The following is a 22,934-nucleotide window of genomic DNA, read 5'->3' as shown; positions in this document are numbered from 1 at the left end:
AAATATAGGCTAGGCATGCTTTTTTAATGGCCGTCTCTCTCTGTGTAGGTGTGGGGACATCTTGCTCGAGGTGAATGGGAAGAGTACATGGGGGATGACCCATACAGCACTGGTGCGCCTTCTGAAGGAGCTGCGGGGCAGAATCACCCTGACCATCGTCTCCTGGCCAGGCAGCCTGCTGTAGCAGTGCCCTAAGCCATCCAGCGCTGCTTCAGTGGCACTGACCGAGGAATGTGGAAAGCAGAGCTTTAGACTGGTTGACCACCCTAAGCTTGCTGTGTGGGAGAAGCTTAGAATAGAGCTGTGGCTGCACGGATATCTCACCTCTGATGGACAGCTGAGACTTTGCCAGGAGTTTTTAGAGGGACAAACAAAAGACTGGATTGTTACCAGAGGTTAACTTGCCCCTCCAAGAACGCTGAACTTGGGAGAATCCAGGCCTGAGATGCCTCTAACTAGGATGTTGGGTGTTATCTGTTTAGAGGACATGGTCATTCTCTGGCACAGCATCCAGTGAGTGGTGTGGGTGGATCGAGGGGAGACACAACACGTTGCCAATTCCAGTAGTTATATATTAGGGTATGCGTTAAGTTGGACTCACATTTCTTTACTGTAAATGTTGGGTGTCTAAAAAAGTACTGATCCAAGCACTTGTAATACGTTTCTTTTGTTTGTTTGTGGTATGGCCTTTAAAAATAGGCTCCATTCTGTTTGTACTGACAGTGGTTGTCATCTTCATCCGTTGACCTGAGGACACGTTGCCAAGTAGTAGTCTGTGTTGAGGTTTTTTTCTTTTATTTCAGAAGCTATGGCTAAATTATCAAACCACTGGCAAGGAAAATATATATAAAAAAATAAAGGATCAATGTGTTCATAAGATATTAAAAAATGGTATTTAATTAGGTGAAATTGTGGAGGCCTTACTAATTTTCTTACTTTTAAGAAAAAAAACTGACTTGGTTTCTATGTATCAGTGGATGGTCTGGGGCCTGTCTACTGTGGTTCTGTCTGTCACGCTTCGGCCTGTGTAGTATATCTGATGGTACATTTGGTTAAATGATCAATAAAGTCATTTAAAAAGAGACCTGTATGAGAAAATCTGTTTAAAGCACAATTCACTGGGATTCACACAGCTTCCTCCAAAAGCCTTAACTCAACAAAAGCTCTAAAAAACTAATACAATACATGCACGTTGTTTACAATATATAATTATCTTTAGCCTCTCTAATAAATTAAATACATTCACTAATTCAGTGTAGGAGCTGTACGAATCCTAATACAACATGCCACAACATGCCACAGGGCAGTTTGCCTCGTTTAATAAACTAGGAGACTGCAAGTCATTTAGCTTTTAATTTCCTCTCTTGGCCAGCAGAGAACATCTCGTTGGTCTACTTGTCCTTCCTATTTCTTTTGGCCTTTTTTTGTTTGTGTCTGCTCTGACTTTCCCTGTCTTCACCATCGTCCCTCCTACCCCTGCTGCTGCTGCTGCTGCTGCTGCTGTCGAGAACATAGATGACAAACAGGTGTGATAATGCTGTCATATTTCTTTCTTTTTTGTCATTAGGAGTGTGTGAGTGTGTCTGGGTCCCAGTTAGACCTGCGTAATGATTTTTGCCATCCCTCGCTTTTTTGCCTCTTCTCTGTGTGCTCTTCTTCTTCTCCACTGACTTTTTCAAAGTGGTGGCGTTTGTGCCCTCGCTCCATAGTGTCCCTGTGCCTCATTCGCTCTTCTCCACTGAAAAATATCACACACACATGCAGTGTATTTTTTCCATTTGTTATTGATAAAACTGGAGGCTTTTTCATTGGGAAATAATACAAAAGGAAAAATAGCTCATTGCCCACAGGAATGAGACTGCTAGGCATTTTTTCCCCTGCTCCACTGGGAGAGAGATAAGTCAGAACTCAAGAGCCCAAAACCTTAACCACAGTTCCTGCCATTTGCCTTGTCTGAGCTTTTATAGCCTCCCCCCTGGCCTTGACTTTGAGTAACAAAGAGCCCAACACCAGTGTCACAGCATGCCCTTTACATAAAAGCCAAGCAGCCATGCTGCAGTATCCTCTGAGCTAAAAAAAAAAAAACAAAACAACAAAAAAAAAACAAATAAAAAATCTATTATTCACTGCAGTCCTGTGCGACCACAAGATGGATCAGTCATTAGTTCACACCTTTCTCCCCTAAAATGACTTCTGGATACACACATGCAAAACATAATCACGCACAGAGGAAGAGTGACAGTGGAGAGAATATGCTGATTTCACCTCCACTTCAGATATCCATTAATGTCATGATGGTTGCTGAACACCAGCAAACGTTCATGGTTCAAACTAAAGGCTGTATAGTTCAATGGTTCCCAAAGTGAGTGCTGCAGCACCCTGAGGTGCCAACACAGGATAATTGTATTCTGAGATTAATAAGCAGCAAACACTGAAATCACTAGGTTCAAAACCCTGTTAAACATGTAGTTATGTCACAGCTAAGATTGCTGACCACGGATGTTGGTTGTCATAGTAACCAGCAACATGCTTTTTGGAACTTTGGAGTTATATATGGCACACCTTAATATTTGTCACTGTAAATAAAGCTCAAAGACATGCTGATATATCTCCACCTTAAACACAGTCAAAAAAAGAACTGAAGTCCTGCTGTATGGTGAAAGCTACATGCTTTCAGCCTTTCATGAACAGGGGAAGATAGCTGTCCTACACTGGAATGTCTCATCTGCAGTGAACTGTCAAACATAGCAATGATACCAACTAAACCCAAGAGACATCTCTTGGCAAAACAGGCTCCTTCACAGAATCAATGCACTGTTGTGTGTTTTTCTGTGCATGTTATCTTTACATTACATTTTTATACTTAATTTTTGCCCTAAAACAGGTGACTTAATTTCCTCTATGTGTGTGGTTTCACCTTACATTGATATTATTTCCTGTACTTAATGCCATGTATTTAAAGTTAGAATTATTATTTGTTAGTTTTTGTTTGGTTGTTTATTTTTAAAAAACATTTAACATTTATTCAACTTATGACATATATTCATGTTGCCATTTTTAGCTAAGAAGGGTGCACTTGTAGGTTTTACATATGGGGTTGGTAGTGGCAGTGGGAAGATAATGATATGGAAGAATGTGTCAAATTCTCCACGAGAAAGTTTTCATCCCTTTATATGAGCAACACTTGTGTTTACTCTTCTTCTGTTCCCGCATTTGATATAGGTGTTGTATAAAAATACAGTTGTTCTCACCTTATGTACAAGGCACAGTTTGCAGTTTTAGAATAATCAACCTGACCTTTAACAATCATCACACAAAGGTATTTTTCTCAGCTGCTGTAAAAGCATCTTGTTAAAAAAAAAAAAAAAAAAAGTCTATGGGAAAAGTACAGATACTGCACCATTAATGCAGACACTCAGCTCTCACATGGCTGGAGTAATTATTACCATTCACTTGCTCTACACAGAAAAGAGAGAGAGCCTTAAGGGGCAGAGTTGTTGCAAGTACAAAGCTAAATATATTCAATATTTGGAGACAGCTCTTCTGTTAGCAGCAGGGATTAGGACCCAAGGCCCACATTTGTTCTTGCTCAGAGCCATTAGCTTTAACACAGAAACAACTACCTCACATAACACCAAGAACACAGTCAAATAGTTCCCAAGGAGACAGTGTTAGTAGAGTAAATTATAGCTTAGAAGCCTCAGGTTTTCTTTTCACATTTTATGATTTTATTCATCAGTAGTGGCCAGGCCTGTCAGGGTGGGCAGTATCACAGATTTCATAAGATGCCTGAGCCTACTGCAGTGTAATTTTGTCCACTCCATCCCTACAGTCATTTAACTGTGAAACACAGACACTGATACACTGAGTCTCACTACAGATAGAAAACATGATTTATAACTGACACAATTAAAATGAAAGTAATATTAACAAAAATAAATAGCAGCTGTGAGTGGAGGGATAGAATGTAATGTCTAATGACTCATAGAGATGGAGATGTTATTTCAGATTCAGATTATGGTGAAGCCTTTGGTTGCCAAAAAAAATGTAACTGTAACAGTGTGGCAGAACTTTGGTGTCAGCAATAAGCCAGCTTTTATATGAAGGCAAGCATTTGTTCTCATCAATAATATATGATAACCTTTACTTAGCCGAAAACATAACCCAAATAATTTAATATAACCACATTTGGCTTTAAAGTCTCTCCCTCTGTCTCTCTTCTCCCCTATTTCCTATGAACGATTGTATTCTGTAATAATTATGCATGATATTTACATATTAGAGCCAATTAATATATAGATTCTACTAATGTGACCTTAATTGGCTGACATGTCCCATGGTATTATGTGTCTAATAACAACTGCACATGCCAGTCTCAGTCATTTACCTTGTTTGTATAGGGTTGTTTAGTAAAATACTGTTTTTAAGACACCAAATAACAGTAAAATTTTAATTAAGCTAAATCTTTAATGTCACAAACAGACTCCCACACCTGCTCCTGGTCTCACAGAGGACACTGACATATTGGCAAGAAAACAAATTTTACCTTTCTGGAAGCCTGGTCACACCAGAAAGAGATACAGTAAAATTAATTCACCTGTCTTTGTGAAATATTTGGATCTAGTTTGGTGAAGTAGTAACTACTCACAGGATTAGCTGATGAAATACTGTAGCTGCTAACTGCTAACTTTCTAGCCACCCAAGTTAGTCAGTCACAAAGGTTTTTTCTATTTTCTAGATGCTGTGTTTACTCTCCCCTGGTATTTTGCTTATCATTATAAACCATTTTGCTCAGTTAAGGTTATTGTGAAGGGAAATTAAAGCTCTTTCTGAGGTAACAAGCTGCTGATGGTCAGTTCTCAAACTGCCAAGAGAGCTTGCTATTAGTCACCTGAACTAATTCACTGGTCAAAATTCACTGAAGTTGATTTTGGTGTGAAAACATTCCTGCCAGTTTATTCCAATTAATCTCAGTGATTCAAATGGACTGAAATTTCACAATTTTAAAAGCTGGTGTGACTAAACCTTAACTGTTCTAAACATTCCTTATTTCAGTTCTTTGCGACAAGTTTGTGGAAAATGACAAATTTTTCATAGATGTGGTAATCCATGGGATACAAGAATGTTTGTTGGTTAAATGTGTTCCCCTTGAACTAAAGCCCACCTAGTCTTAGTATTAGATCTGAGGATTTATCACTTAATTATTGCAAGGTTTAGTACAACTAAGTAATTCTGACCACATGTTCAAGCCCACAGCATCTTTCACCAGAAGCCACAAATTAATTGTAAGCCTGCAGGTCATGAGTTGTAGTGTCACTAGAGTCCAAGTGAGTGATCAAAAAAAATGAGTAAAATATAACGGACTGCATTTTGTGAAACCAAAACTTTGTATTCCATTTTACAGCCAGCTGGATTTGTAAGGAAGACCAGTGCTGTTTAAGGAGAACTGAATTTTCCCCTGTAGTAATATAATATTCTCCTTGTTTTCTTGTTTGATTTGACCAACCAGCCAGAGTTATCTTATTGAGTTAGTTTATTGACAGAACCATGATTATGTAAAGACACCAGTGCCAACCAGTTTGCTCCAGATAGAACAAAGATACTCCTTAGAAGCCATTATTTCCACTGGAGCGTGAGTGTAAAATCGAACTAAATTGGGGGCTTGGGTCAATGGAAACCTAAAAAGAAAAGTAGAAACTACAGCTGAATACATGGGAGAGAAGCTTTAACCCATACAAAGCAAGCGAGTAAATGTTGCTGGCTGTGGCAGTGGCTGTGGAAAAAAAAGGAAGAATGCTAGGGACTGTATGCAGCTATGTGCATAAAGTTAAGTCATGAAGTAATGCAGTATGTTTAAAAATAAATTCAGAAAGCAGTGCTGAATGCAGGGACGAGCAAGCATTGCTATAAAATTGACTGGGCATAGACCCCAAGACTGGCTCTGGAAATAAATTAGTTTCATGCATGAAGTTAAGAAAGAAAGAAAGACAAAAAGTATGTCACATTCAGCACAAAAAATGAAAAAAAAAAAAAAAAAGTTGGGTAGAGGGGAAAATAAAAACAGATGTAGGTGGAAGAATGTACAGGCCCCAAGACAGATCCTGAAGCCAGGATAAAAGTGGCATCAGACACAAAAGCAGCTGAGGAAAATCAAGTAAAAGGCAGATTTTACTGTACCCCTGTCTACCGATTGGTAGAGGGCGAGTGGCAATTTGGATCATGCTATGCCCCCTAAATCAAAAAGGAAACCTGGAAGGGACACAGGGTTGTTGTGCCAAATCACAAGGCTGCCATCAAAGCTGCATTGAGGATTCTTTTTCAAAACTGCAGGCAAGACTTATGAAACTTATGAAAAATTTTATTCTCCAAATGTTTTCTGCTAAGGAAGGAAATCACTCTATTGTGCATTAAGGCAAATTGAATGAGGCCGTAATTGTTGACTGGTGCAAATTTGTTTGAGGCTATAAAATGTTATTGCCCTGGTTTTGCTGTTCTGAATTAGCAATGCCCTCATTTGGTTTCAGTGCATTGTATTACAGCTGCTTTTTTCAATTATCAGTTTCTGTTCCATATTCAGAGTCAGCTAAACCCTTTGTTAACCCTGAAACTAGCCTTACTGTATTTTCTAATGGAGCCGTCAGTGCAAGTTAAAGCTGGATGACAATTAGTATTTTATTTTCTTAATCATACTGGGACTTATTCAACTTATTATCCAATGAACTCACTGGGCTATGTGTGCAAGGTTTTCTGTCAGACAACAGTCAAACAAGCTGAAGGGTATTTGAATTAGATTTACACTGAATGTGTGAATTATACCATGTGTAACAACTGGACGAAGGCAAAAAAAATATTGCATCTCGCCATTGTTTGTACAAGTGTGTTCATTTGTGTGCATGATAGAGACAGATCACAAAGGCTACATTTATCCTGAGATGAGGTTTACTATAAGGGGCCAAGTGTTGACCAAATGGATTGTCAACTGCTCAGCTTGTACCCATTTGTAGAGGTAGAGGGGCTGGAGAAGAGATGGACACACACAGTATATCACTCACTCTAGATAAATGCACAGCAGAAATAAAGAAAGTGTTAAGCTCATGGAATCTGTTAGTAGTGGTGGTAAATCCAAAGCATGTAGTCACAACCACAGCTGATAACCAGTAGCTGATGCCCAGAGGGCTGCCCTGCCACCCTCTGCCTGTGTGACTCAGCACAGGACATGTGGACTACCAAGCACAGCTCCTTCATCAGCAGCACAAATGCGCAGTAACACTCACTCTTACTGACCTCACCAATGAACAATAAGGGTGGCTGGCAAAAAGCTATGGAAGGCTCCATCTGTTTCTCTCCCTTCACACACACTACCCACACACACTAACAACGAATTCCTCCGGTTCCAGTCTAAAAATACCCCCGGACGCAGTCATAAATCATTGAAACAAAAAACACATAACCTGCACATGTGAGTGTGTGTGTGACATGCACAGTGCAAAGTCTCATTATGTGACCAGAATGTAGGGCAAACACATCAGTAACCTATCTATTTATATATCTATGATCAGAGCCCAGAAGGTGTGAGCAGCACACACTGGACTCACAGGAACAGTCTTTTGTGACTGTGACATCAGAACACATTTATAGTGAGAATAACCAATCCTCATGTGCAATCCCTGTGTGTCTGTCACACATGTGATTCCCGTACTTCCTATCTTCTGCAGGAGCCTACAGCCTCCCAGCTGTCCCCATGTCCCACTTCCCTCATTTGACCCACATGACTGTTCGTGCACCATATACAAATCTGAATCCAGGCATCTAATGCTCACAAATACCCTAGCAAAAGCTCACCAATTTAAGCAGGAGAAGTGCTGAAAAGCAGAACAGTGTATGAGGATATTTCAACAGAGCACAGTAGAGTAAGAGATACTTCAGTTTGTCATTTTTGCGATTTTGCACTTATTTCCATGCAAGTTAATTAACAGTGAAGCTCCAACACAAGCTGACACAAGAATTCATCATAATCAAAGGCACTGCAGCTTTTGCAGCCACAGACACAGATTGAGAAATTAGATTAGTTGAGTCCAAATATCAATTGTACTGCATGTATTTGTAGTTTCAACAATTTAGGTGCAATATGCAGTAACACTGTAACACTGTAATGAATGGATCCCACTCCTGTTCTGAGGACAGTTACTCAGTCAAGAGCTATGGCAGGAGTATCCCTGATACATAACATGTACATGTTTTAGGGAGGAATGCTCTGTCACAGTGAAATGTCACACTGACCCTGTCATATTGTAGTAGCCTCAGGTCAGCTGAGTAGTAGGCGTATGTGAGGAGGAGGAAAGATGTGCCTGTGTGTATTATAGCTGGCAGCTGCCTGAGTTGATAATAATTAAATAGACAACTGGCTACTGGTCAACACTGAGTGTGCAGAGGAAATGTAGGGCAGGATTTGACTTGTGCATGCATGTGAGCATGAGTGTTTGAGTACACATACGGCAGCACTCTGGCTGTCAGACTGTAGGGTAGTGGGACACTGTGAAATTTGGAGTGGAAATCAGATTGGCTCTTATCATCCATGAGCCACAGGGAGGAATGGCCCAGGCCCCATGCAGAGGAGCATACACTCAATTATTTCCTGGCAGTAGTTGGCCAATACAGTGAGTTATTCCCTCATCTAGACTGCACCCTGGCCCCTCTCACTGCACCAGAACAACTAAAATAGTTCTGCATATGCTGGCAATAATTTCTCCTGGCCTTGCAATAGTCTTGATTTCTGTCACAATAGTCTTAGGCTCTTTTGCAATAGTATGCATTTCTTCACAATAGCTGTACATTTTCTCACAACAGACATAGCAGTTCATATTATACCTATCAGCTTGAGATATGAGAGAGACACCACTTAAAGACTCAGAGCACAACATTATATAGAACCAATTTAGGTAAATTAATTCACAGTTGTTGGGCATTTGATTTTAAAGCACCATAAAAACTAACATTGGTCTACAGGCTTAGTGCAAGGCAACTCAAAAACATTTTTTTCCTGCCCATGTCTGGACTTTGGTTCTCTGCCATTTGAGGCCGTCTGCATATCCCAGGCTCCTACAGAAACTGCCATCATATACTACTATATAGTCACGCTGAAATATTTCCCAGCACCTGTGCCAACACTGGCCCATACGCTCATCTCTTGACTCACCTGGCAAACAGATTGTTGTATGGCCTCCTCTTCATTCTTTGTTCTGTTTTTGTCTTTTCTCTAAGGTTTTCAATCACTTTACAGAAAGTTTTTCTTGCTATACCAATACATACATGCATGTGTATGTGTGAGAGAGGGAGAGACTAAGAGAGAGTGGCAGGCTGTGAATGCACACATATTGAAGGAGTCAAAATAGACTGGATATCTGGACCAAAATCAATATATTATATGCTGCCTAATCCAGAAGGCCACAGCTGCTCAACAGACATTTACGTATCCATTGCAGAAGGAAGAGTGAAGGGAGAGGGTGTACAGCATGATGCACTTGATCAGTATGATATGATATAAAAGGGAATATTTATAACTTCAAATCACTAAGACCCACCTGCTGTGTGAAAAGGAACAGCTCTCACTTTCTCTAATTCTGCCTCTTCTACTGTTTTTATCATGGCCATGCTCTCTGGATCTGTCTCTGTCTTTGTCACACTTTTCCTGCCATATGCACAATTCCCAGGCCTTGGCAGCGTTAATCACTCTAGAGCTGGAGGCCATACTCCCTGTGATTAAAGATGATACACCTAAGAGGAAGAACAGAACCATGCCAGACACATTACTAAAGAGGAACATATACAGTAGCAGCTGGCAACTACATCAGTTTTACTTATTCTGAGTATAAACTAAGCACTCACAAAGTCAGTGTGTTCAAACCAGCACTTGTCTCTAATGTCATTGTTTTCTCCAAAAACATGCTTATATATGATTATTGAAACATCCAAGAGCAGTACGTCAACTGTAACATTCTGTCTAAGGGCATATTCAGAACATGAACACACTTGAGGTTCAAACAGAATATACAAGGAAGGTACAAAAAGTGTTTTATAAATACGCACAAAACTGTGCTGAGAGCAATCAAAGGAAACTTTCTGGGGGCTATAATGTACATTGATAAAAGACACAGATTGCCAAGGCCAAATCACATATTCTATTTGTCCTTAGTTTTCCAATACCCTGAAGAGTTGAAAGAAATAGTTGATAAGAAAGAGACATTTTTACCTGATGAACATGTATATGAAGTTGAGGGATCATCAAACTCTTTAGCGTGTCCACTGAGAAGGAAAAGTAAAGAATTATGATGTGAATACACTGTAGGCTCATGCATAACATTATCCACTCTGTTAATTATCTATTCCTGGCAGACTATAATGCCAATTGTCATTCAACTTTAATGGTGAAAGTCATTCATTCTAAGAAACCCAAACAGAACTGGAGTGAGCAAAGTTACAGATGAATAAATGAATAAAAAAAAAACAAGTGGACTAGTCTACAACATGATCAAAGCACTTTTCCAAATGCACAGCTGTTTTTCCAAGTGTTTGAAGTAACAGGCTTATTGTTAAGGCGCAGCATGGGCTCACAAACCCACGAGGAACGGATGGAGGGCATATTACTGATACTATCTGGATCTTCTGCCCATCCACGTGGCCTGGACCCACACCCACTTCAAGTTGAAAACTTCCGAGTGAGCTAAAGGTGGACTCGGTGTGTGTGAAGCTCATCCAATAAAACTGTTTCCCACCAGATGTGAGTCCAAACACACTACGCCATAAATCCTGTAGTAACCAGGTCCATCACTCCCTGTGTTACCTCATCACTGGCCTGGCCAGTTTTCTCTCTCAACTTTTTATTTTGGTGTAACACAGACACAGAGCTGGAGAGAGGCATGTTTGTGAATGGAGACAGAATGAGTGAATGGAAGAGTGAGTCTGGGTGAATGAGCATGTGCCTGCTGGCAAAGCCTTAACAGAGGGGTAATAACTGTAATGGTTCATCAAAGCATTCTGCGCTACTCAGAGCTCACACCTCGTGGTCTTTGTGCTGCACCAGAGCATAGCATAAGCATAAATCTGTGATGCAGAATCAAGGGTAGGTGATATGGCAAGCTGATTTATTTTTCTAGACATTATAAAGACCAAATAAATCGAATCACATAACTAGGAGGAGAGTTATTAAAATCAGCTCGAGCTGAACTTTAATATGATTCTGGTTTGCTATTGTTTCTAACTTTGTGCCTCAATATTAGACTGTAGTGAATTTCTGTTGTGGTACTGGACCACAGACTAATTTCCATTGTGCAAGGAGTACAATGGAAATAAGTCTTAGACTTTGTTGTGTTACATTTGACATTTAACAGATGTGTGTAAACAGGAGTGCTCTCTCTCTTCCTCTCATTGTGTAAACTAAACTAAAATAAAATAAACTACACTCAAATTCCTTATTCCCCTACTTTTGTCTGCAAAACATTTTTGACTTTGAGGGTAGAAGAAGCTTCTCTATCAGGATGAGGTCACTCTGCAATAGTTGCATAATAGCTGTTCCAACTCCAGATATGTGTCTGGAGCTCTTCACCCAACCAGTGTAAAACTAATCCACCAAAAAAGTGATTTGTGACATATTTTTAAACTATCTCAATAGAGTCCCTTCTAAAAAAACACACACTATAGCCAGTGATTATCATTTAACACTCCCTGTGTCCATGACACAGTAAAAGTCATATCAAATTATTTTCATTGGGAGGTTTTTTCTATGAAAATAACCTGCAGGCACAGTAATTTGGGGACTTGATTAAACAGTATGCAAACATCTAGTGATTTGTTCATCAGTGCTTTTCATAGCAATGACTGTGCTCCATTTTCTTCTCAACTAACAAATACATAAAGACTGAATGTGAGAATGTGGTGACTGAAAACCATGAATGTTCAGTTACAGCACAATAATCTCCCCTTAAAGGTATATGATTGGGGCATTTGCATTGGAACTTGTACTAAAAACTAAATGTTGGGGAAAAGAATAAATAAATAAAAATGGATGTTGGGAGCCCTATGGGCCCTTGGCCCTCCACCCAGCATGGGAAGCCAGGGCAGCAACAGTGAGGCAGGGACTATCTGTGTGGACATTGCACATGTGTGTGTGTTAGAGAAGTTAAAAAGGAATTGATTCATAAAGCGTACGGGAGATGGCTGGCAGAGTTCATAGGAACAGTAAGTCCCTGAAGGATGTGAGGATTTGGCAGATGGACTGAGATGTGAGAAAAACCATCTTTTAGGACAGAGCACAGAGTGAATTCAGGCACACGTAGACACAGCAAATTAGGAGAAAGGGAAAGAGCAGGATTGAGAAAAGAAAAAAAAGATGAAGGGGCAGGAAGTTAGAGAGACAGACAAACAGAGAGATGGATTGAGACAGGCTGGATACAGACTACATCCAAGGGAAACAAGCTCAGCTGCAAACAAAACTGGAGTGGAGCTACAGTCAGGGCTAAGTAAGAAAATGCAGGCGAGCCTAGGGTACAACGTGGCCCACTTGTGATCTAAGTGGTGTAAATTAGAGCTGAAATGTGGGAGTTAGCAGACAGGTTGTGACATAGATCGGGGGAGGGGAGTGGGAGATGCCTTGGATACTGATAAACAGGAGACTTGAGGCACAAACAAGGTTGCTGTCTTGCTTTCTACCTTATTTGGCCATTGGTTCAGTTGTAAGATCAGCAACAGAGAACACTGTGCAGTGATAAAACTGTTCCAGCTCAGAAAGAAAAGCAGTAATACCTGAAAACTTATATGCAGGATGTCTTTGATGTCAAATGAAAGAGCCACCAAGTCTGCCTCAGAAATTAGGCAACTGCTTCCAACAGCAATTAGTTTGTTTTAAATTTTCAGCACTAATGCATCTTTTTATTAATGATCTCTATTCCAATTTATGACAAATGTTTTTCTTCTTTTCTCTCCACATTTCTGCTGAATTTGTTTCTTACTTGTGCTTGCACCTGTGTCAAGCCTCCCTGAAAAAACAAGATAGGTGTACTGTTTTCCTGACACAGTCTCTATCCCACCTGCAGTTTCTCCTGCTCCTACCACATGCAGAATGACAAAATCAGTGGCTCACCTGTCCAAAGTTGCAATGGCGGTGGAGAGAGAAGGGGGTTCTGGTCGGTAAAGGGAAGCTGAATAAACAGAAAGAAAAAGGCAATACTATCGAGTCAGATTCTTGACAGTGATCTATTCTTCTTTATTGCAATTCATTGCAATAGCCAGACAACTACTCTGTAACCTCCATCCTCTGTGAGGTTTGCTATTGGACTGACTACTGTGTTTGACATGGCTAGATACTCCACCTTGACTTAGTGGGGTAAAACTCACTGTCTGTGATGGACATGGTCTGAGCAGACCCCCTTTGTAAATTTGATGGTACTACAAATATTTCACATATTTCAGTTGGATAGATGTGAATTATATTACAAAGGCACATTAAATGTGGGAATATCAATGTGTCAGCATTAATATGTGGAACAAATAACAGGAACACAACAAGGCAAAAATTCAAAAACATCACCCATTACCAAAAAAATAACCTAGTAATTGATTGTTCTGCCCCTCTTAGATAGATATATTAGATTAGCCTCAAAATGTCAGAGCAACAACATGTAGCAAGTCCCCACTTGCCTTTTCCTCCATCAATAAAACAGAAAGAGTCAAACGCTTGGGTGCACAGTTAATGGTCCCACTTGTTATAATGCTCACATTTTACGTGACCAAGCAACACAATCAGTTCTAAATCACACAAGAACACACACACACACACGCACACACAAATTCCTTTGAGGAGTCAAGGCACAAACACACATTCACATCTGGATACCATCCCCTTCTTTTTTCCATAAAGACCCCTAACAAGAGAGTGGCTCAGAGCAGTTTTCAACAACATAAAGATCACAAAAATGGTTGAAACAGGAGGAAGAATAATAAGAACTGCTGGAAGTTCAAACTTGAGTATGAAAAAAGAGCACCAAGCTCCCCTGCTTTGTAAGTGAAATGTAGAACATCTTCCTTCCTTTTCAAATACAGGTCCCACAGAGTTGAGAGTGCCTGAACTGCTCACTATGGAGGACTGACCCAGCAAGGTCTTTGATACCTCAGACACCTGGACACCCAAGGGAAGACACACACATAAACTACCAACAGTCTCAGAGAGGAAAGCATAAAGTGTAGGGCTAAAGGCTTTCAGGCAATTCCTTTCAAGAAAACAAACCAAGACAATGGTGATTCATCAGGAATGTGTTCAAACAGCCAAGACAAGGATTCATTACAACAAATAGATAGAAGTCATTGCATGAGACTACACAAGTTTATAGAATCAAATAATATGCTGAAAATATTAAGGTTTATGTATTAAAATGTGATTTAAAACTCAAAGATGTCCACTTCCCACTGTAATAGTTCTCAAGAATAGCTTTGGAGTTTGTACTGCCTTAACAGGCACACATGCACGCACAATAAACACCAGCTTGTCCACATGCATATCATCAATGTTAGCGTGAGTGAGTAATTGTTTCTACCTGTGGTGATCTCAAGTGAGTGTTTGATGAGGGCTGGAGTTCCATGCTTGGCAGCGTATGAGAGAACTAATGGCTGAGAGCTAATGGCCGCCGATTGTGCTTGCATGGCTTTCCCTCTCCTGCTAATATTTCACAGAGCTACAGGCTGGAGGGGTTTAGATGGAGCTGATATTTCACATCAGACCACATGCTGCTGTTCTGCACTACAGTAGAGGCCTGAGTTTTGATTACTTGGATAAAGGCTACTGTCTCCCACACTCTCAGATACAGCAATCTGCATGGACAGATGTGCACATTTTTCTTGCAGTGACAATGTGCTGTCTTTGGCCTTGGAGGTCTGAAGTACTCGTCAACAGCCCTGATCAGAGGGCATATGTTAATGGTATGGCCATTTCAGAAAGAACTGCACATCTGCTCAGCTATGATCTTCAGTGATTTTATCAATGCCAAATGAAAGGACATTCACATACAAGCTGTGTTGCTACACTGACTATAGTGACCTACTAACCGGCTGTAGAAGGCATTAGCTGCAGCCCACAGCAGCAGACAGCTTCACCTTGGCTGTGCGCTGTGCTGCACTGATAGATGACACAAGTACAACCCTACAATGACACACTTCCACTCCAGATTCAGCACTTATCAAACACACTTAGCACCTAATGTGACCTCACTGAAAAACAAACAAAAAACTAAAACACCCCCTTGTTTCCCTCTGCTCCATTCCCTAAGGTCGGACTGTTCAGCACATTCGTTGTGCCACAATCTGCTGGCCTAGCACTTTTTTTTTAGCCAGAGGCTATTTTTATCATGTTACATATTTGCATCACAAAAGGAGGCAGGGCCTATAACTTAAAGATGGGGGGAGTGGCCTAGATAAAAGCTACGCAAATACACTTCAAAGCTGGAGTTGACTGTTCAAAGCTGCAGTCGGCAGGATGTTTGATATTTTGGTTGTATTAACAGCTCTGGCACGGGTTTGCTGGGCAGTATGGGGCTCACAGGGAGTGTGTGAGGGGTAAGAGGCGGCCTAAGCCTGTGTTTCTATTTTGGAACCTTTGAAGATGAAGATATGGCATGTGCTCAGCTGTGTGCTCGAGCCAGGGAGCCTTCCTTGATTTCTGTCTGATTCACTGCAAAGACCAACTGGAAGTACTAAAGACTGACGGCACTGATGGACTCACACCTGGATGGCACTACAGACACCTGCCAGGAGGAAGGCATATGTGCATACAATGTCTTCAAACACATGCAAGCAAATGCACACTCACACACACACACACACACATGCTTGACAGTTTTCACCTCTGTCCTTCAACTCCACAGGGTTATTTATTATAACACGTGTTGCAGCTTCTCCAAACACACACATGGTCAGATTGCCATTAGTCATTTGTGCAGCTGCATGATGCCTGATGTGGACCACAGGAGGTTCTCCTGAGGCCCTTTCCACCTGAAACCTCTGTATTCCCCTTAAATATACTCCCCCAGCTTCTTAAAAGACATCTGTTTATGACCATAATGTTGGATGAGAAGGAAAATGACAATATGCAAGGATATTTGCATATTAGGTCTAGGGATATTGATGAATGAATGATGAATGATGAATGACCATATAAGTACAGTAAGTGTATCAGTTTTTCCCAGTGGTGTGGTGACTTACATGGTGGAGTGGTATATGCGAAGCGAGACATAAAATTGGGTGAAGGGATCAGAGGATAAGAGGTAATTCTATCCTCCATGGGGAACATCTCAGTAACTACCTGCAAAGTAAACATAGGTATTAATAGCTTCAGTGACTGTCTTTGTTTCACACACACACACACACACACACAAACACACAAACACACACACAAACACAAACTACCTGAGCACTGTTTCCTTCATCACTGAGACAACAGTAACCTTCCACTCGGCTGCTGGATCCAGGTCCAGGTCTGGCACTTGATTCTCTGTTGATCAGATAATATGATAACAGATATATCACATTATGCAAATTTTGATACAGTGCCAAAAAAATTTAAGATGAGCCTTTCTTAAAGGTAGGTCCTTTTTTGTATTCACCTTAAATTATGCCTACTTGTGGTTTTGAAGTGGACTTATATAACAATTTTAAAAACAGGACATTAGTTTGTCCTAATCTCACTCCCCATGTCCCTACTACAACCCCCTGCAGGTCCATTAACGCATTAAACCTCCTTATCTGGGTCATCTCGCCTTCTTCAAAAACAGCCCTTTACAGTCCTAAGCCCCCCACCACCCCCACCCTCATCGAGCATGCACACACACACACACACACAGATGGGACACTAACCCCTTTCTGTCACTAGGACTTAATCAACAGTAGAAAAAAACATACAGGAAAAAAAGGAATAACAACTACATCTAATGGCAACTCAGTAGGGAAGTGCTTGGAGCTTCTTAATGTCTCTTTTGTTCACTTCAGATGTGAAATACATACAAAAAATATTTTAACACAATAGCTTTGTATAGGAAGAACACATAATTTCTCCCACATTCTGATCCAACACAGGCTCAGGCTGATGTTATCAAGGGGGAATGTGGCTAAATCTCATTTATATGCGTAAGGACTGCTACATTGCATGGTAGGGACATCACACCCAGATCAACAAATACTAGAGCTTCCTTAACATTTTTCATTCATTTAACATATATGCACACACTGAAGTGTGTGTGTGTGTGTGTGTGTGTGTGTGTGTGTGTGTGTGTGTGTGTGTGTGAATTTGTGTGGCATGCTATGACATCCTGGTTCCACTCTGGTCCAGCTTTGTCACATAAGGAGATGTCACATAGCGCTCAGATCCACATGACCTCCCCTGAAGGACAACCTTGCCGACAGAGGGGAACATCATCAAGGGTAGGATCTTTAATTAAGTGGCTAGTTCTGCCAGTCAACCTCAGCTGACAGTCAGACCTGCAACTGGCATCCTCACCAACCATTAAACTAAATGGAAGGGAATTAGCATTGCAATTTTGTATGTGCAAAAGCACTCAAAGGCATACAGCACCTGATCCATAAATAGAAGCAAGATGCATGCTGGGACAGGATGCTATTTACTAACATGACAAGCATCTGCTGCTCATGAGTATATACATAAATGATGGGAGACTGTAACTGGGCTGTAAAGCACCATGGGCCCAGTCTAACAGCCCTGTCTCCCACAGGCTTCAGCCTGCTCTGCTGCTCAAAGCTTCCCCTCAAAAGCTTTCGTGATAATGTTAAAGGACTGGAAGCAGAGCAGTGGAAACAACTCAATCCTGACACATTTAAGTTTAGATGGTTCTGATTTTTATATAACTATGTTGCTATTTTTGTGTGTTTTATAGTCATGCCAAATCAATTTTTATTCATCTAGCCCAAAATCACAAATCACAAATTTGTCTGAATGGGCTTTACAATCTCTACAGCATTTAACACCCTGTGTCCTTAGGCCATGGATACACACAATATACACATACATACATCCTGTATACAGACAATATACAGATAATTGTATGATTGTGTCAATTTATTTAAAATGATTCAATATAGTAGTTTTGGTGGTATTGAGGAATTACTGAGATCTTTTATGTAAGTAAAAGTAGCAATACAATAATATAGACATACTCCATTACAAGTCTATTACAAGTGTGTGAAGACGAACACAAGTGTGTGTTTACCTCAACACTTTCTCTTGCCCAGTCAACCATAATATGCAAAACCCATCTTTGGATCACAGAAAACAGATGGCATCAGCCTGATAGAAATTGTGTCCCACACAAACAGAAACAACCAGCCTTTGGAGCTTGACGTTACAACAATGAAAGGAATATAGGGCAGAACAGTGAGGATACAGACAATGATAGCAGGTAGGAATCACTGTGTTACCAACCTAGAGGCCAGTAGTAATGGGCTGCCTGAGGAAGAATGATGACAAGGATCTTTTTTTCCAAGTTTAGTATGCCCCTTCTGGACCTAAATGGAATAACAAAAAGTCTTCATTCCTCTGCTCTGTAGTCTACTCATAATTCATTTCTGGCTAAGATTAAAACAAGAGAAGTTGTATCTATTGTGACTCAAGGTTTCTCTCTTGCTATTATGGCCTAAAAAAAGACTTTGGTAATATTTGTCTCACCCTGGTTTTATTGTATAGTTTTCTATTAGCTGCACGGAGCTTCGACTGTTTCTTACAGTAGGCGTTCCAGCTTCCCTCATTAAAACCATAGTTGAAGTAATCTGAGATGTCAGTGCCTAAAACCAAAACACAGCAGAGTGAAAAACAAGTCTGCACATAATCAATTACTACACAGTTGCAGAGAATAAGTTTAAACAGAGAGAATCACCAATATCTTACAGACTAAGGCCACTTACCAGCTATCCTCCATGGTTTTTCCTCAGATGCAACATTCACATGCAGTACTGGGATCCCTTGCATATTGTCCAATGCATCCATGTCTTTTCTGTTTGTAGCACCAACTGTAAAACATTCCACTGGATTTACAGTCTGAAACATACTCTTCACAATCCTGATAGATGCATTTGCCAAGGACCTCATTGTGGAAGATTATTATCTATTCATTTTTAATAAAGCCATGCGACATTTTTCAGCATTAAGACATTATTAAACTGAGCCGGCATGTGGTAATGAAGGCAACACTCTCAGTGAAGAGGTCGACTAATGATGGATTTTTTTGTGCAAAATGTGCAAAAGTTTACTTCTTAAGGTCAAATAGGCCCAGGCTGTCTCAAGTATTATATATAGAAGTATTATATTTAAAATTAACTGTGTTATGAGGATGCTAAACCTGGGTTTCTTGGCTTTTTTAACAATATAAAGAAGGAATGAACAGTGCATTTTTGAAGGCTGAATGATATTCTTTTTATTTCTTTAATGAATCACTTAAAATATATAAAGGTATTTTTGTGATTGTCTCTTACCAACCACGTGTGTCTTTTTTTCACCATTAATTTTCAGATGCACAGGTGTGTGCTCTGGGCTGCAAGACAACAAGAGGCACATGTATTATCAAGATTTGTATTGCCATCTTCCTGACAATAACTTGAACACTGAGAATCACTGAGCTTGAGTGTTGATAACCTAATTTCAAACGGCGCCTCCACATACAAGACTAATATATCATAAAAAAAACAATCAAAATATCTCAAAGCCATATTTTGACAGAAGTGTGTTCCTTACAAATAGCACACACTCAAGCCCAACAGGCAAACAAACACAATAAAAGGTTGAAAGATTGAACATTATTTTGTCAGAAGATGGATAGTTAACAGTTACACTCTCATATGCATGGCTGCATGGCTACACAAAATCACTGTATTCATCAGCACTGTCACTGTCAGTGTCTTCATCATCTTGGACAGTTTCCAATTACTCTAAAATACAAAAGAAACACTTATTGTTATTATTATTATTATTAATAATAATAATAATAATAATAATAATAATAATCACTTATATGTCAAAACACACAATTTTCATTTGGCCACTGCTATGGCAAAAATACAAAACATACATATAGTGAGAACTGAGGATAAATTTCTACAGTTTTTAGTTGAGTGCTTCACTCAGACTACTCTTATCAAGACTATCACAGGCTAAGTGCACACTTTCAGACTCTTTAGAGAATGACACTGTGTTATTAATGAAAAAAAAAATCAATTCCATAGCCATTTACTGCACAGCACAAAGGCAAAAGTAATAAATCTATCTGAAAAGAGACACATTTTACAGTATATTACAGAGATGACCTGCGTTTTGGTGGAAAAGGGGGATTGTGGCTTAAAATATTTCTTCAAGTGCAATTATCAGCAGCTGTCCAACTTTTGTTTGGATCCTTGTGGTGGGTCATTTTAACCATCAGACATCAGGGCTTCAAGTCAAACACAACAAAAACTTGACTGTTATCCTTTACCTTGCTCGTTCAATTTAAGTCACAAAAAACACTAAAGTCACACAAAAAACAAGACTATTGTTGCAGCTTTGGTGTACGTTACAGTGACTTACTGTAATTGGCAGGTTATGCTACATTTACTCTGAGGCAAAGAGTCAGGAGAATGCAGGCCGCAGATATCGTCAGTGCTCCAGTTGTGTGATTGCTTACATCCACATTTGCCAGCTCACAAATAAACACTGCTCGCCTGGCAGCAGATTTAATGAGGATCAAAATACTTCTTAATGTTCCACATGACTGGCTGCACATTTCAGGCAGCACATGGGGTGCTGTCACACACCTATTGTGCAGCTGTAATGATCACTGTCATTATTGTACTGTGGAAAGTGTATTATATCTGAATGCTTCATTACTGTAATGCAGTTGGTTCTAACTTGAAATGAGCATACCACCACTGTTCATTTTGATTTTGTTCACCGCTCACTCATGTCTTTAATGGCATGTCAAAGTCATCTTGTTTTGAACTTCTTAATATTGTACATCAAAATAAGAGAGGTAATAACGCTTGTTGAAATAACTGTAATAACAGTCTGGACGAGGAACATCGTGGTTGTTCCCAAATGTTAGGCCTATAACATTATCTGTTGACAGGTATTCATATTAATGATGAAAGGAGGCACTATGAGCACACATGACACACATACCTGGATGGGATTTGAGCGTTTTCCTCTTCCTCCCTCTCCCTGCTATCTGTGCTGCACATGTCAAAAATGACTGACAGAAACGCACACGACCATAAATTTGAATCAAAACCTCTCTGAAACACAAACTGAACATTGAAACCACCATAAAGCTAGATATTATTGCAGGACAATTGTATTAGACTGTATTGGCTTTAGCTTGGTGTACCTAATAAACTGCCAACTGAGCGTATTTCGGTTGTCAGGTAGGATTTCTTTATTGTATAAAATGGACAGAATAATACATTAATATCCAGTGATTTGTCTGTTTAAACTTACATTGATATATGTCTTCCTCGTCTTCATCTTCGGCGACAACTTGGGAGGCGGACTCAGAAAACATTTTGAAGTAGAAAAAATAGTTTAAACAAGTTCAAAAAGGAATGTGGGATAATGAGACAGTTCAACCTGTTTCTATGGAAACATTTAAGTGAAGTGACGCATGAAGCTTTATCATTGGTCGAAGCCGTTTCGCGTATGGCGTATGGTTGACCAACCATAGGCTGTATTTGTTGATATCAAATGTGTTTTATGTAGGCTGTACAGTATATTTACATGTTTGTACGAATTGACTTTGAATTCTTTCTTTCCTTTTCAATAACTGTGTCAGCGACAGTTCTGGAGACTCGGTAAATATATCAATTTCCACGCATTCACCGATAACTGTAACACCTCAGCACTTCATTATTATTCTCTGGATGTTGCTTATTGCCATAGCAACGGGTTAAGCTTGGATGACGTTTTTATGCTGCGACGTGCCACGTCACCTCTACGAGACTTGTGTGTTTGTTTTGTTGGAGCTAGATTAGTATAGCTGATATTCCTGATGTGTCTTTGATTTTGCTGCATTTAGCCAACAGTGATAGCTGCCGAAATGCTGACGACGGAGGATTTTACTCACTTCCCGCACCAGATGTGGGAGAAGGTGCTGTCGAAAGTGAAGAAAGCGGTTGTTTTTATGGATGACAAATGTACAGAGGCTCTCCACTGGAGCGGAGGTGCTGCCGCCTTATTGGAGGCAGGAGCCAGAAATTTAAAGCAGTTTTCAAGCTTCGAAGCCTGTGGTGCGAACGAACCGAAAGCCGTGTTTGTGGTGAGCACTTTGTTGAAGGGGAGGACAGTCGACATCATTAAAGACATCATATCCCTCAGTCATTTCCAGTACTGTGTCGTCTTCACCACCGTCGCTCACTCCGTACACCTGCTCGCCAATAATGTCACAGCAGAAATGGAGGGAAACCCAGTATTTGAGCAGTTTGAAGAAAAGCTATGCGAGTGGATGGGAAACATGAACTACACGGCTGAGGTCATGCATGTTCCAGTGGTCTTCGCACCTGTGTCACAGCAGTTGGTTCTCACACCCACGTTTGCGCACCTATTTCCCCTGCTCTTACCTGACCTGGAGATGATAAATGCAAGACGACCAGAGAAGAAGCGATTTGGGAACCTGATAGATATAGACATGCACTCTCTCCCTGCTGAACTGCAGCTTGAAATCAAGTCCTTGGCTTCAGCATTAAATACAATGTTTGAAGCCACAGCTACCAGGGAAGAGACCTTTGCTGTAGGTCCCATGAGCCGCATCATTGCAGGGGAACTGGCCAGTCACCCTCAAGCAAAAAATCGAAGGAAAACAGCCCCAAATAAAGCATCCATCATCTTTGTGGACCGAACAATGGATCTTACAGGTGAAGTCTCCCTG

The 22,934-nt window shown here is 40.3% G+C and overlaps 3 protein-coding genes across 9 annotated transcripts in view; 2 read left to right on the top strand and 1 right to left on the bottom strand.

Moving 5' to 3' along the window:
• The window catches only part of lnx1 (ligand of numb-protein X 1), a 32,948-nt gene extending 31,866 nt beyond the window's left edge, over nt 1–1,082 (top strand). For all 6 annotated transcript variants that reach the window (XM_018670191.2, XM_018670190.2, XM_018670192.2 and 3 more), the window contains one exon: nt 49–1,082. In XM_018670191.2, the coding sequence (XP_018525707.1) occupies nt 49–184 (136 nt within the window). In that variant the 3' untranslated portion in view covers nt 185–1,082. The remainder of the gene's footprint in view (nt 1–48) is intronic.
• fip1l1a (FIP1 like 1a (S. cerevisiae)) lies at nt 618–22,002 on the bottom strand. Of its 2 annotated transcripts, none has more exons than XM_018670200.2 (13): nt 21,512–22,002; nt 21,197–21,266; nt 19,522–19,580; nt 18,955–19,059; nt 18,719–18,834; nt 18,476–18,558; nt 16,450–16,534; nt 16,246–16,345; nt 13,136–13,193; nt 10,250–10,302; nt 9,582–9,774; nt 1,601–1,738; nt 618–1,500 (listed from the first exon to the last, which is right to left on the bottom strand). In XM_018670200.2, exons 1-13 carry the CDS (start codon nt 21,573–21,575, stop codon nt 1,392–1,394), a joined length of 1,233 nt encoding a protein of 410 aa, XP_018525716.1. In that variant the 5' UTR covers nt 21,576–22,002; the 3' UTR covers nt 618–1,391. The 2 variants fall into 2 exon arrangements, with proteins under 2 accessions (XP_018525716.1, XP_050933232.1); XM_051077275.1 differs by having other exon boundaries at nt 618–1,497.
• Nucleotides 21,994–22,934, top strand: part of scfd2 (sec1 family domain containing 2) — an 86,479-nt gene continuing 85,538 nt past the window's right edge. Inside the window, 1 exon segment of the mRNA XM_018670196.2 lies at nt 21,994–22,920. Within this exon segment, the coding sequence (XP_018525712.1) occupies nt 22,107–22,920 (814 nt within the window). The 5' untranslated portion in view covers nt 21,994–22,106.

The sequence above is a fragment of the Lates calcarifer genome, linkage group LG17 (genome assembly GCF_001640805.2).
Source record: "Lates calcarifer isolate ASB-BC8 linkage group LG17, TLL_Latcal_v3, whole genome shotgun sequence".
NCBI lineage: Eukaryota > Metazoa > Chordata > Actinopteri > Centropomidae > Lates > Lates calcarifer.
The sequence above is the reverse complement of the archived record's forward strand: the minus strand, read 5'-3'. Positions and strand labels throughout refer to the sequence as shown.